At 35.2% G+C, this 16,547-nt stretch overlaps 1 protein-coding gene across 3 annotated transcripts in view; it reads left to right on the plus strand.

Annotated features, from left to right (window-relative positions):
• Positions 1–372: 372 nt before the first annotated feature.
• The window catches only part of LOC149786822 (uncharacterized), a 54,675-nt gene continuing 38,500 nt past the window's right edge, over positions 373–16,547 (plus strand). For 2 of the 3 annotated variants that reach the window (XM_089977344.1, XM_089977346.1), the window contains exons 1-3: positions 406–663; positions 12,153–12,191; positions 13,022–13,180. In XM_089977344.1, coding sequence (XP_089833470.1) covers positions 12,174–12,191; positions 13,022–13,180 — 177 coding nt within the window. In that variant the 5' untranslated portion in view covers positions 406–663; positions 12,153–12,173. The other variant, XM_089977345.1, reaches the window with a different exon arrangement.

A 16,547-nucleotide genomic window follows, 5' to 3' on the forward strand; every position in this document is an offset into this window, starting at 1 on the left:
TCCTGAACTTCAACAGAAGCTGGTATTGTCCAGTCTGGCAAAATTCATTTTCCCTATTTCAATAGTTGCTAACGATAGTGTACTTTGGACTAATTCAGGCTGATCTTGTTTTAGCACAAGGGAGCAGTAATTTATTTAGCAGCGTGCTTAGATCATGTACAATTTCCAAAAGTACAATATCCAAAGAAATGTCAGCCAAATTACATCAAAGTAGCATAGAGGTGTGTTAACATTCTCTCCAATTTGCATGTTTTTGGTTCACCTTACATACGTCGCTTTCTCAAAAGCAGATAACAACTGGTGAGCTCCCCTTTAATCCGTTAGCTGGTTTAGATATAATGACAGTCTTGTTATCTAATCAGTGAACTGGTTTAGTCGGGCTTTGACAAGACAAAGAAGGTAGGATGCAGTTTTATGTCCCTCGTAAACATTTTAGTGAGTTCTAACACTAAAATGCCATCAAGGATGTCAAATAGCTTTTATCGGCAATAGATGGTAGACCTACATGTATGTTGTTTTGTACAGCAGGGTCATAGCACTCAAACAAAAATAACATTTGCTATGTCTTACATTGTAGGACTAAAATAGACGGCGACCAAACTACCACAAAATATCAACTCCTAATCGTGCGAACTGCCAGACTCTGTAGCCTGCAAATTACAGGTAAGATATCGGAACTTCATCTTCATAATTTCATAGAAGACATCTTGAGTTTTGATATTCAGTTAGATCGTCAATGAGACTATTCACTTAGTGTTTAGTTTTGTTTGAAGATATTTTAATTTCAAAATTGAAACTGTATTTTGCGACGAAAAACGTATTGTAACGTTATACAAAGTACAATGCTGTTGGGCATTTCTGTGCACCTAACGTTTCCGTCACCAATATTGAAGCAAATCGCTTACCGAATTCGACCGACTGACGAAAATAAAATACTGCAATGCTTACCATCTGAAAAGAGGCAATTGTCACCAGGCTGTTTCTGTCAGCATTTCGGTCGAGAAATTAGGTAAGTTTTATAGCTGGTTTTACAAAATTCAACGTAACAATGCCAATAATGTCTAGAGATATTAAGCAAACTAAAGCGATCGTGTAAAAAAAATTAGTAAAGTTCAGCATTTTATACAAAAATAAGCTATTATGTTGAAGAGAACCAGCATGAATAGGATGTAATGTGTTTACAACTTCTCGCTTATGGAGAAAAAATATTAGAGAATTTAGAAACAGACCATAAGCCGGGGAATTTTTTGAGAATCCCGTTCTATCGGCAAGTTGACATGTTGTGTAGCAGATGATAAAATTACGTGTCGGACAACTTCTTGCGAAATTGGTAACTTTGATTAAAATGCAGCATTGTTGTAAGGTATACATATCCATCTTTCATATAATGCATTTTGTATGATTCTAAAAGATACATAGTAAATAGGATTTTCGGGGTTACAGGTTCACGACGGTCATACAGTGGGTTTGGATGTTGACATTTAGAAATCAGATTTTCATATGCAATTAGGGTAGAAATGTGGGATATTTTTGTATACTTTATGACTATAACGTCTTTAATAAAAGGACGATCGTGTTTCTTGATACAAACTGGACATTCGACCAAAGTCAACACGTGATCCAATGTTTACAGGAATGTCGTATCGTTGCGCAGAATTACCCGACGCGCAGAATTGGCCGACATGGTGGTATATATTGTACACTACACACTGCTAAAGTCCTTTTTTATTAAGGTCCACGCAGTACTAGAGGCGTCATCTTTTAAAATTTTCACGGAGATAATCGTCAGGAGCGGATCAAGACATATCATTTAGCATGGCTGGAGTGGGGGTGGGGTCGGGACGGACAATAAAAAGATACTCAGAAACACGCAGACAGAAACAGTGAAACGCGTACAATAATAAATGCTTGCATCTTGGCACAGAGACGCAATTCGTGAGGACTAAAATAAAGAAAATACGAAAATGCAGAAGAAATATTAACTTCATGACCCAAAAGGAAGTTTTTATCTCCCTCTTCTGTCGATAATTAACTGATGCAGAACTTTAGACCAGGCAGTTGTTGGAGGAGAGGAGAGGACTTCGGTGGCAGTAATTAAGTAAGCAAATAGGAAGCTCTTAGTCAAAGCCTGTAAGATTCGTCTTCACACATTAAGTAATAGCTAGAGATTTTGAGAACGTTTAATTGTCTTTGGATAAAGGGTTGAGGCCAACGTCTATTGTGCATCATGTGACGTAGCTGGAGAAGAATGTTGAGATGGGGGTGGGGTGATCACAAAAGTCACAGAACGTCCCGAGTTAGTCAAGGTGACTCCCAAACTGTCGTTTAGTACAGGCTCCGTTTGAAAGGGTTGAGACCAAAGTTAAACGACATCTCTTGGATACTGAAACACTAAGCTGGGCATCGTACAAATGAGAGTAGCTGTATATATGAAACTAGATAAAGCTCATTCTTCTGGTGGCTGTTACTGTATGGTTTATTGTGGTATATTCACGATATTCATTTCTTGTTTTTGAATAGGTTGGAACCACTACACATTCCAGGACAAAAAGACTCTTGTATGAAAATTGTTGCCTGTATCTAAAACTTATAATGGGTTATACAAACTTAAAGTCACAGTAATGGTGTGATAAATGACCATATCAAATTCTTTTCCCTTAGCACATCCTGAGTAAACTGTAAAACATACTGGAATCTATGCACATCTTATCAATTTAGCCAGCTATAAGGCTTGTCGAGCTAGTGTTAGTGGAAAGGTGAGATGTAGCACCGTTCTGGAAGAGGTTTCAACAACGTCATCATCAAAAGATGTGTTAGAGTTTTCATTTTATCAAACATCCTATGCAGATGCTATTCGTGCCAGATATATTACTCATCCACTCCATTGACTCTTTGGTCAAGATCAGTCTTTGTATATCTGCACATTCAGTGGGTTAAAGTTTTTGACTTGCTCATATACATATTTCATAAATCCTTTCATACATTTGACTCACACGTCGTATGATAATTCATCATAGTGTCGCAACATTTTTTAAAAGTATCTATCTCATCCAATCTTTGGGTCATGCTCACATTCTTATAATATTTATATTAAAGTTTGAGCTTAAACTTCTCACTTGACCTAATAAATATCTTTATTGATTGTATTCATAATCTGGGCATACTCTCATCAGTGTCTATAAAACTCTGTATGATTAGGATGATAGTACCTCACTGGTAATATAAATCACTAAGTTACTTGAGATAATTACTGTTTATATACACACACTAATTTCCTTCCCACCTCTCCAAAATTTACTGCAATACATTTTAGCTACATGGTTTAGAGAAAACTATTTTACCACTCATCTTAGTTTATCATACATAACCTCTTCCATTCCTATTCATTATCTCTTTCTCTAAATCTATACACTGTTACAAAATATACCATAAAATATACTAACACCCACGTCCCTTACGTACAGAATATGACTGGCTCACCATTACCATTTGAAGTGTAGGCCCTATAGATCAACCCAGTAATTAAATGCTGAATCAGCATTTTAGGAGAATGTAACCCAAGATTGTCAACCCTTACTACTTACAATAGACACACATAAGAAGAGACAGAAATTTCTGATCAGTCTTATCAGAAACTTGATTTTTAAAAGTTGTGTCAGACTAAGATTTGTAAGTGCTCGAATTAGACTGAAATATTTTTTTTAGTCAGAATATTGTTAAGTGGAAAAAATACTAAAGAAAGAAACCTTTATGAGCTAAGTAATACTCGTCAGTTATACGGGCATACTTTTCTAAATGTTCAACCTCACGTTTATCAAAGTAAGCCTTATCCTCACTAAGTTTCAACTAATATTAGCTAACTGAGGTTTTTGTAATCTTTATTAACCATTTGGGGAAAGCACCATCTTTAAAATTGTTTTGGTATTTTCCCATGAACATTCAAAATAGCTCTGCCAGTTTGCCTCAGGCAGGAGCTCATAACATTTCAATATATATCCATTAACCAGATCATAATCAGCATCTTGCTCTACTGACGGAGAAATGTAGATGTCACGAGCTTTGACAAAAGGTGTATTTTGTAATATCAGAGTCCGATGTCCCCTTGGCCATTTATCATTATCAGTAATTCATTCAAAATGAAAATATTTATCTACTTCTTTTTCCTTATAAAGGGGGTATTGTCTAAATATTCTTAGTAACATTGACACCTTAACTTGTGTGTAAAGTTGGGTCTTGTATTTTACTTGCCAGCTCTAATTTATTTAATATAACTTAAAATTGAATTTCTTCCTTTTCTTTTTCTCTCTGCATTTCCATTTCTCTTTCTTCATTTTATCCATGACCCTTTATTTGTATTAGCACATCTTCTCATTCTCTTTTTCTCTCGTTTTCTTCTTTCTGCAATTGCATTTGTTTGTCTTGAAGCTTAAGCTCTCGTAACTCCATTGCATTATTGGATTTTCATATCAGGTCCATAACCTTTGAGGTAGAGCGATATAGGACTTCACTAATTAAATCCAAAGCACTATTATACAAAACGTTCTTTTGCATTTAATATTGGATCAAACTAGTTGTTTTTTCTTGCTTTGTTAGAGAAGCATTCGTTTCAGAAATATCAGATTTCCTGGCAAGCTGGAGGAATTTGTCCTTTGTCAAGGAGTCTAACTGTTTCTGGGTGGGATTTGAAATAAAGTTCTCCACTTTAGATAACATTGTAACAAATTGTTGGTTTCACTATATATTTCTAAAATATGAAATAAAACTTGGGACTTAGAAAATTCTAAAACAATTTGAATTTAATTTCAAAAAGTCTTCTGAAATATTTTAGAGAAATTAGTATCCCGGACAAAAGCCCAATTTTCTGTTGTCTATCTATGCTCTTAAAATAAGTAAGAAAAAAGAGTAAAGAAACCCAAAAGGCTTTGTAAAATTAACAAATATATATTTCCCTAAATACAAAGTGAATTTTTTGTTTACGGCATTATAAATTAAATTCCAAATAATCATATCATTACTGACACAGGTCCTAAAGATTAAAGCTCTAATAAGACTTTAGTTGGATTCCAAAATAAATGCAACGCTGATGTGTCACAATAATTCAATCCAAAAATGAAATCCTTATTTGAAATTTTACTATGAATTCAAGTTTGTGTTTCCAAGAGCTTTACTTTTGATGAGCACTCTTTGTTTCCAGTGAATTAATAATTTCAATAAATAGATTCCAGCCCAAAAGAAATACTGAACAAAACAATAATGGAACTGATTCTGCTCAGATCTAAAAGCACGAAGATTATTTAGTCCTCTACTTGAATCCGGTCAAAATTAACATTTTCAAATAGAACTTATTAGTTAATGGTAAATATCCATCTGGAAGGTTAGAGATGTTTACAAGATAAAATTTTACTTATAATTAGAAGGTCGGTAACTAAAATTATAATATAGATTGTGGAATACGTCAGGTAGGCCCCATGTATTTATAGTGGAATTTCAAAAACCTAGAACTAGACCCAAATAAATATGACTACTTCTATTAATAATAATCCTAATATTAAACCCATACAGAAAGATAATATTTTAGTTATGAATTAGTTGTATACAGAATTAAAAAAAAATAAGTGATTCAGCTCAAAATAGAAAGTGATCTTGATTTTGGGCAATGTCAAGTCCAACACACAATATTACATTACAATATCACATAATGATTGATGAATAATGCAAAATAAAAACCCTAACTAACAGACAATGCAAATTAAATATACTTAATAAATAGACAATTTAAAAAATATGAATTAATTATGTAAAATGTGCAGTTACATACTTTAGAAATAGTACTTCGTTCAGTTAGGACGGATGTTACGATTGTCACTAATTGTTAATGTTGTTGTTGTAGGGTTTAACGCCATTTTTCAGCACAAGATAGGCTATACATGGCGGCCAGTATAATTGGTCTCGGATTCAGCCAATGTCGGTATGTAAGAAAGCATGCCAGTAACTTCTCGTGGGTCGGTGGTTCTTTCTGGGGGTTTCCCGGGTTCTTCCTCCACCATTAATACTGGCCGCCATGTATAGCCTATCGTGTGCTGAAAAATGGCGTTAAAAGCACACAACACCAACACACCAACAACAACAACAACATTTCAACACGATTTAGGGGTACTAATATTATAACACAAGTTAAATGATAATTGTATCGTCTGTACAGGATAGTCATTTTTCTAAGACATTGGATGCTTCAGAAGCACAAACACTGTTACTTTTAAATTCTATCAACGTAGTAAGAAAATATAATGGCACAATATGGGTGGTGGTGGGGCGGTGGCGGGGCTGATAATGCTATAGACCGATTTTGTTGTTTATCCTTGGAAAATACGTTATTGGTGTGAGCAAGCAAACTAGTTGGCAAGCAACGTCGATAAGTAAGTTCGAAGTATGCACAATGATACCGTATAACTCCCCGTATTGTCAAAATGACAGTCTGCATTTAAAACCTGCTTTAAGGTGGCTCCGGTAGCCTAGTGGTTAGAGCGTCCACCTCGGAAGCGGGAGGTCGTGGGTTCGAAACCCGGCCGAGTCATAGCAAAGACTTAAAAAAATGGTACTAACAGCCGCCTCGCTAGGCGCTCAGCATTAAGAGGTTAGTGCTAGAACTGGTCGGCCTTGTGTCAGAATAATGTGACTAGGTAGGACATCATGCTACATGCTACAGTGCTAGACATCACTATAAACTGCCACACTGCAGACATCGTAGCGATATGACTGAAAAATTGTTAAAGCTATGTTAAACATTTAATCATACACACACCTGCTTTAAATATTTTGTAAAATATATTATATAAACAGCCAAAGATATCGAAACTGATGTATTCTTGAAAATATTTTTTTTTTTGTTGACATGTTCCCATACCGAAGTATGATATATGAGAGAAAAAGGCTGAACTACTGCACTACACAATACCCACTGAATTGAAAATAATTTACGTAAGGATATATTTTGAAACCAGTAGTATGGACATGTCCCCGCTCATGCAAGTATGATTGTTTGTACCAACCCACTTGATTAATAATTGTTTGTACCAACCCAATGTAGAAAGATACAATACTAAAATAAAAACAATATACGAATTTTCTGGGGCAATATACAAATTTAGGATTTCCTGGAAAAAGTAATATTTTGAATACTTTATAGCTTACTCTGAAAACAAAAAATATATGTCCCTTGTATAGAGCCTGTGATCAAACCTTTACTGTAAAATGTGCATGTTTCCACATTACAATCATAATATTTCACCGAGGATGCTGCAGAAAGAATATTTGTAGTTTCTTACTGGTTTCAGCCAAGTATAAATGAAATTCATGGAGGCATTTTCAAAGACTATCAGACAGAAAGTCGTTATCCAAAGCCCTAATGAAAATTAACTTTGACTTTGACCTTATCTTCAAGGTCAAAGGGGCAAATATGTGTCACAGAATTGTGTAATTTAGATTTATAATGATTCATTTCAAGTACATGTATGAGGAAAATTTATGAAGGATTTGGGAAATATAAGCACCGAAAATTTGAACGAAAACAATAGCAAACATTTGACACTGCTGCCGCCACCTAATAAGTTACAGCTCTGTCTAGCTTTCTACTAATATAGACTACGATGCAATGGAATGGTTCAAATGAAATTTAAATGCTAGAATGTGGAGTTATGTCACTCCGAATGAAACCAGAAAATGGATAGAATTTTACTAACCAGCTCAAGGCTGATATAATACTAATCATATACAAATGTACATGCTTCAATCTGAAGAAAGAAACGAAGTGAACAAATCAAAGGTCTGTTTGTTTTCATGGTCAACTAACAACTGGAATTTAAAATTGGCCAAAGCCAAAATTTGGAAATGCAAGGCAGTTTTTGAAAAAGGTCTACACTCCTAAATTTCAGAGGATATGTTTAAATCAAGGTGAATTAATTTAGGTAATTAATGTGTTTTACAAACTGGAATAATTAAATAAACAGGACCTACGGGAACTATTTTGCGAACAAGAGTTCTGTATGCATGACATACAAGAAGCTAGAAATAAACGAAAACCTAAAGATGACAGGCAAAAGGCATGTTCTCCTTAAATAGAAGGAATGCGATGGTTCATATAACATTTTTGAACTGCAGGTAACTTTTATACGATTACATAAACCATGCCCAGTCTGTCGAGTGGCGTATTATTGGTGTGGAGTGATAATGCAGTGGAACTGGGGAAAGCACAATACATAAAGATCATTATTATTGAGCATTACTAGTTTGAGATTTTGAAAGCTAAGACATTTCTAGTATATGACAGATATTAATAAGATAGCGCAAAAGAGCATGATCAAGTTCAAACCATGTAGGGGATTCGAATATTTTGCAATTACGAAAGCCAGTCGAAAAAAGTACATCCAAATACACATCACCAGTAATAAGAAAATGGTACGCCTAAAAATGGGATAAAGTTGACTAGAGTGTTGAGAATATCCAGCAGTGCAATAAATTATACCACCGAAAAATGAAATGGAAAAAGATAACTTTTACATATATGAAGCTGACTCAAGCTACATCTAAAAAAGCTGAAAAAGATATACAATATCAGAGACCACAGCCATTATTGTATACATTGAAATACCAACAAATATAGTAATGTATGCACTGTCTTTGATTAATCATAACCAGTAATTCCATAAAAGAGATAAAAAAGCAACTACAGTATGTCTTGAAACAGTGTTTGTGCTGATGCAAAGAATTTTATCTGAACGAGCTCTGGTTATGCGATATATTATATGAAGGAAACAACATTATTGTAGATATATATTTGTGAATGAATCATGGGCAAACTCATCAATATATTCTACAGTGATCTAAAATAAAACAAATTTCACTAATGTCAGTTATTTTACAATAGTTGCATAAGCTGACATGATAAACCTGCTTTGTACCCTCCCCCCCACTGGTAGCCAGGACGTTTGATTGATGAATCTGAATATGATATGTGACAAACTTTGATATACATGCACGGGTAGATTTTCACAAAACTGTTTGATGGGGTTCAAATGAAGGGGCACACATAAGGTAAAAGATCGGTTGCGACCCGCAATGCTTTGATGGGGGACCTTTGAAGCATAGTAGATAGTGCAGTTCCCCCAGATCGGTTACCAGTCAGCGTGTCATGTGCCATCAGTCATTTGCACTGCTGGCTGTACAATTGCCATTGATGACACACTATTTTATTATTCTCCGACAGTTATACATTCATCTGATTATTGTTGGAGACAATGACCGTGGCCACCTTGACAATAAATAGCAGCGCGACGGGGGCCCCGCCACAGTTGTTACGGGTAGTTTCCTGCTCTCTGGTCTTGTTGAAGAGGTGGACAAACCAGGGGGGATGACTGGGTGACAATCCCAAGAGCACAGCTGTTTGAATCACGGGCTGCAAGCGAATCGTTGAGTGCACTTAGGTCATCCGTTCGCACGCGTGGCCTAACCTATCAAAGCATGGGTATACTTTCTAGTTTCCAGGTATCAGGTGGCCATGTCAAGGCTTACCATTCCGACACATTGTAGCCGCTCGGTTTGCTGCAGTGCCTTCCCCCCACCCCCCGAGCTCGGCACATGCAAATTTAAGTCCTCCAGCATGGCTACGGACATAAACTTTCAGTCATTTCGTTCTATTGATGCACTGGCTGCGATGGAGTCTGTGCCGTTAGCTCATCGGCTTAATTGCCAGGATTGTAGGGATTATAAGACTGGTAGGGGTGGAAGTTTTATTTATCAGGCGATGGTCTGGAATTAAATACTCCTACCTTTGTGTGTGTGCATAAACACACCTACATGTGCTTGTGTGAGAGAGAGAGAGAGAGAGAGAGAGAGAGCTTTTACCCTTGTGTCTAATAGTATGTATGTGTATGTACCCCTATTATTTTATACATGTGTTGTGCACGTGTGTATGATGACTCGTACGATTTGTGTTTGTACCTGCGCTCATACCCTTGTGTGTGATAGTATGCTTTGTTTATTTATATGTACCCCTACTCAACTGGGATAGGGGTATCGGGGACATTTAGTTTGTTTATAAGGGGTTTAACTTCTCCACTATTCTATTCTGTTTGTATGTGTGTGCGTGTGAACACTCCTACCCTTGTGTATGATTGTGTTTGTATGTTTGTTTTTACCCTTTTCTTTCTTTACATTTAACTGCTATGGTTATTTAATTTATAGGCGTCGTTGGGGATTTTAGTTTGTTGATAGGTGGATGGTAATGACGTTAATATGCGATAGGGTAGTTGGGAAAATTTCAGTTTTGTTTATAATGAGTTTTATTTTTATTTCATCACCTTTTTTAACATCCTACACTTTGTGTGGGTAAGTGTAATATTGTTTATTAAGCTTCGTTATTGGTAAGTAAATGTGGGGTTCTGATGAGTAAAATGGTATCCTTTTACCTCACCCCATAGTATAAATATGACACTATGGGGTCATAATGTTAATTTCCAATAGAACTCGTATTCTAACACTTCGTAAGGGTCACGACCTCACTCTAAGACACTTTCTTGGATGGAAATCAAGCATGTATTCAGGTTTGTGTTGTGGTCAGCTCGATTCCATCTTTAGAAATTTACATTTGCCATAAAAAGTTGATACATGTTGACATATATTTTTTGAAAATAGAAGAACTTCCCCGATAAAATAACTTTTTTAAACACAAAATGATTCTTTTGTTCTTCGTGTTTGAAATTGCTGATAGTGATTTGCAGGCTGGGGGAGAAAACGTAATGATACATTTCTTCAGTTCTGTCCGCCCGTAATTAAGAGAATATTGAAGAAAACTATAATGTATATGTCAGTAGCATGAAATGTTCAGCCATAATTTAAAGTTATGTACCCTAACTTAATGCCACTGATAGTCCAGTAGGACACTACATTGTTTGTACAGCATGCTAACTATATGTAACTTTCCCAGATGAGAATTGAGTAATACATGAATATTTACATAAATAGATACTCTGATAAATGCGTAGGTAAATAATATTCTAAATTCATTCATCTGGGCATCGTTTTATCTCCAATTGAAGATGTTTACAAGGAAAGGAGGGACGTCATTATCTCGAGATATGGGTCTTGTTCAAACATGTTTATGGACGATTTGAAACAGTTTGACATCATGATAAAACTTGCCTTGCTTCCACAAAGTAATAGGCACCAATGCTTAACAAGGTAAATATCAGCACTGGCTCACTTTGTGCATTTTCAGTGTAATATATCTTTGACTGGTCTTATTGTAAATTCAATAAATTTAGTTTTGCATGTTTTCCTTTTATATGATCCAATAAAGCAAACTATCTGATTCTTTATTTCTCTGCCACCCCCACCCCCCGACATTGTACTTGGTAATGTTTAGCATCTCAGGCTACCATCCAACCATACATAAGATCTTCGCTTACAGAACAATTTGATTGTGAAACATCTGAATTTTGAACAATGAATTAAAGAAGAAATTGTAAGACAGTAACACCTACATTCTGTGTGCCTGACTGGCAATATAAACATCCCAATACGAGACGAACGTGTGCTTTGGCACCTACTATCAATCAAATTTCATTTATATGACAAATTTAGTTTGATATCACGGATAATAATCCAAAATCGTAATTGAAAAGAATAGTATTATTTAAAATATCAAAATAAAAAAAAAATGCACACCACAGATCACAAAAATAACACAATACTCTATATTCACTAATAATGTAAAACGTATGCACCATGTTTTTGAAGGTCACACTAAATCGTTTTTATAGTACTATCTACTGAAGTGTTTCTATTGAAATTACAAAATTAACAGTGACTATTGAATGCAGATAATGTGCATGTTAGTTTGCTTCCTGGTAATTGTAATACATAATTTGCTTTTAGTTGTTTTTGATTTAAAAATATATTAGTCATATGTACATTTAGCCTTAATGTGTTCTTCATTGCATATTAAAATATATTAAGAAGTTTTATTCCGAATAAGCCAGAGAAATGCTGAAGTAAACGTTAAATCAAGAAAGATCCGCCATACCTTATATCAATTTTGCATCCCTCTGTATATCCGATAACAAGACTTGCAATATGGTTTTATCAACATTTTTCAGGCTTCCATCCTAATCGAGGGAATGGAGATAACCGATTCGGTAAGCTAAATTTCTTGATCGTAAATAGTTGTAAATTTTTAACATTTATTAAATAGTTAAATCTGCATTTGTACATTTAATGTTATATTGGCCATTTTGATATCGGATCGGCATCATTTGTACTAATGTCAGTTTCTGTTGAATGTGATGCAAGTCTGTTCCGTGGTTTTGCAGAAGAGGTTGTTTAAACGTTGTTCTGCTTTCAGTAATAAAGGCCACGTTTGATCATTGGTATAATTTATTCAGACGTATTATGTCAATTATTTTTTCTGATATAATTCAGTATCAATACTTCAGCGAAAGATTTAATACAGACATGTAACTTTTTAACCCCCTTTCACTTGATATCACCCGATGGGGACATAATGCATCCTAATGTAATGACATAGCAAATTCCATAAATTTTGTGACAATTGCAAATTTGCCTTTATAGATGGTTTTGCTTGAATCATTGCTTACCTCTGTCTGTCTGTCTCTGTCTCTCTGTTTCTCTCTCTCTCTCTCTCTGTCTGTCTCTCTCTCTGTCTCTGTCTCTCTCTCTCTCTCTCTATATATATATATATATAGTAACTTATTTCCTTTCTCATGAAGTTCAACATCCCGTAGGAATTTATGATGGAAATAGAACTTTCTTGCCCAGCTCTTATTACCGTTTATAATTGCACCATTAATTTATATATAAAAATGTTAGCGATTTGAAAATCATATGCTTGCGTGATCAGTGAAAAGCCATGTCATCGAATCATTAGAATTTTATTTCTAACCCTCTTTCACTGAATATCTTGAGAACTCCTTCGGACAAATATATGTTTCCATAATTAATTTCACAGGTTCCAAGTTCTGTAAGTGTGGGAACTATGAGTTACAGTGAAGTTTCCTCCTGGATTACCAGACTGATCGGAAGTTTTGGAGGATGTGTTAGTTTAGGTTCAAGACGTAACGTTCTAAGAAAGTACCTTCAAAAACAGGAGGCGGGTACATCAGTACAGGTAGGTATTGATTAGGATAAACAGTACAAATGAAGAACCATCTGGTTATATTACCATCCACTGACATTACTGATGCCAGCTCTAGCCCTTGATATCAGTTCTGTCATTCAATAATTAATAAATATATTACAAATTTGCAAATGCAGAATTGTACGAAAAACACATACATCTAAGTCCTTGAAGCAATGTATCATAATATTAGGTAAAATGTTATTGACCTTGATACGATCGGAATTAATTATCTCAAATGTTAGCATTGCACCAATGGATAAGGAGGCATATATTCCATGTATTCCAGCTTTCATTTGATAAAAACTGATATTTGAAAGGAAGTTCAGCTATAGTTTTGAAGGTATATGTAATGACAGAGCATTCAGAGAAACCAAGAACTATCCTACAGTCGTAATTTTATTGATGGAAATTGCGCACAGTGACTCCGTTACATATTCGGTCGATACAGATTTAATTAAAAAGGTCACGATTATTACAGAGTTGGCCCTGAACATTTTGTCTGATTATATTCATTGTTTAAAAACAAAAGAACGACAGGCCCTGGTTGTGATAGGATTATCACCTTGTAAAAGAGTAATAAAGCGGAAATAATAAATATGTCAATAGATACCCGTTTACATTCAATTTTGACAGACTCGGGTCCAGGAAATTTGTAACGTTGTAATGACTAATCAAATTACTTAAATTAATATATGTGTGGGTGTTATTGGTTTATTCATCCAGAGGTTAGCGTCCTGTGTTAATGATGAGATATGGCCATGTGAATTAACTGATCTTCAAATGTTCCCCAGAATGTTGAGAAAAGACTGCGTTCTATGCTCGTTCAGAGTCAACCAAGAACTAACTGTGACACTCAGAAGTTTGTACACTGTAACTCCTATAGTCCCAGTGCTTTATATCAGCGTATTCCTCTTGTATTCATTCTAAACATAATATATAACATTGTGATATTTTTATCGCCAGAGTTTATAAAGGTGTATATCACCTGACGGTCTTTTATATATCCCTCAATGCATTTCAAGGTATTTATACATCCAGACAGGCGTGTACACCGGTATCACTTGTCTATCAATCTACATGAGGGATTTGTCATAATATTTCTATTTTAGAATCTGTGCATAATATAAGTCAAATAAGGTTATAGTGTGAATCGTTCTGACAGACATATGGAAGGTTCTAATTCTACATAGAGAATTCACCGTTTTGAAATTGTCAGACATGTAAAAAGTTCTAATTCTAGAATTATTTGTAAGCTTTCATCGATTAATAACTTTATGATTTTAAAAACTATACATAATTCAGGAAAGTTTCTACATTTCTTTATATATGTTACACTTTATTTCAGAACCTCATAAAAATATATCAAAGATAAAATATAAATTCAGCGAAACGAATTTCTCTTGAACACATGGTTTTCTTTATTGGATATTAAAGAAGCATACTGTGTAAAAGAATGAAAAGGAGACAGAATGACGCCATGACCAATGCATACTGCTGTACAGTTAGTGAAATACCTATAGGTGGAGGCCTCACTTGTGATTGGTTGATTGATACTATTTTTACGGCTCATCAGCACTGTTAGGTTAATTAGCGCCATACAAAGGTTATATGTAGGATTAATTAAAAGTGATATAACGTTTCTTATCGACCAGAAATAAAAAACCCACTTAAAAGCAAAACGAAAAGATGGTAAGGGTAATTATATAACTTCCAATCAACGGGGAATGCAAATGTTATATGTCAGTAGTGTAGTGTGGCTGTCTGGGGACAATGGAAATCCCAGTCTAAAAGGTCGTAGGGCTGTCTGGGGACAGTGGAAATCCCAGTCTAAAAGGTCGTAGGGCTGTCTGGGGTCAATGTGAATTTAACATGGGCAAAAATCCTGGGTTTGTGTAGGGACATTGGGAATTTAACATGGGCAAAATCCCTGGGGCTGTCTAGGTTGGGTTTTGTATAGGGACAATAGGAACGGAACAGGTTGTAAGTAGCAGATCTCAATCGGGCCAAACAGGGACAGCAGGAGAAAAAGCTTAAACGCTTGGCGGGGCGAGAACAAACTTTGGTGCGGTACTAACCAACAACTATAAACATTTCATGGCGGGGCGGGAACCCGTACTGTTTTTAAAAAAACACAAACATCGCTTGGCTTTGCGGGATATATAACTGGATATACAGACATGGGACACATAAATAGATTTATGAACATAAATCTATCACATATAAAATATAAAATCGACACAAAATTTTATCTAACAAGAGAGTAAATCTTTTCGAGGCAATGACGTGGCCCTGGAAAGGGTCTTTGAGCTGCTTCTTATTTTGTTTATTTGTCTTCAAATTTCTTCTTTTTTTCCACCAACTTCTTATTTTCTCTCCTACATTTTTCGTCTTTTTCTTCTTCTTGTTTTCCTTCTCCTCTTTTTTTCCTCTTCTCTTTTTTCTCTTCCTTTTTCTATCTTTTCGTTCAGGCTCTCATTCTCTTTTTATCTTCTTCCTCCTTCTCCTTTTCTTGTTCTCTCAGTCTTTTCTTGGTCTTCTTTAAATTGTTGATCTCCATTTTGAGACGGTGGGGACTATATTCACCATACTCCAATCTCATTATAAATTCCTACAACATACCAAGGTCATCTATTGCCTCTTGCAGTGTTCTTCATTACGTCAATTTTGTTAAAAGAAAATCTTTGGTATTCAATCTTGAATGGTGCGAAGTACGACCGCTGCACTTTATATGTCTCAAATACATACGTGAAGGAAAACATACCTTACAATAACTTTACTTATTGTATGCTCATTTTTTCCCCAGTTAACTTTACATTGTCAGAATCGTTCAATATTCCCTGATACTGAACGCGCGCGTCATTGTTTGTTTACAATAGAAAGTAGTTCCTTCATTCACGTGAATGCTATATGTGTATTGTCGCGCGCGTTCAGTATCGGGGAATATTGAACGATTCTGACAATGTAAAGTTAACTGGGGAAAAAATGAGCATATAATAATAAAAAGGTTACTGCATTTGTATGGGAAAATATGAACGAGTTTTGGGATGGAATACTGCACGAACTTTTGAGTGCAGTATATCGTTCCGACAAAGCGAGTTCATATTTTCCCATACAAATGCAGTAACATATAAATATTATCTACTATCAACACAGAATAGAAGACGATAACCCCAATATATACTATCAACACTATCTAGTATCAACACAGAAGGGAAAAAAAAACAAAAACCCAATATCTACTATCAACACAGAAGAAAAGAAAATAATCCATGATCTACTAACAACACAGATGGCAAGAAAACACCCATTATGTACTATCCACATAGTGTAGGGAACGTTGTTTTTTGTTAAAATT

Source organism: Sinohyriopsis cumingii, chromosome 12 (assembly GCF_028554795.1).
Source record: "Sinohyriopsis cumingii isolate HCF-2022 chromosome 12, ASM2855479v2, whole genome shotgun sequence".
Lineage (NCBI taxonomy): Eukaryota > Metazoa > Mollusca > Bivalvia > Unionida > Unionidae > Sinohyriopsis > Sinohyriopsis cumingii.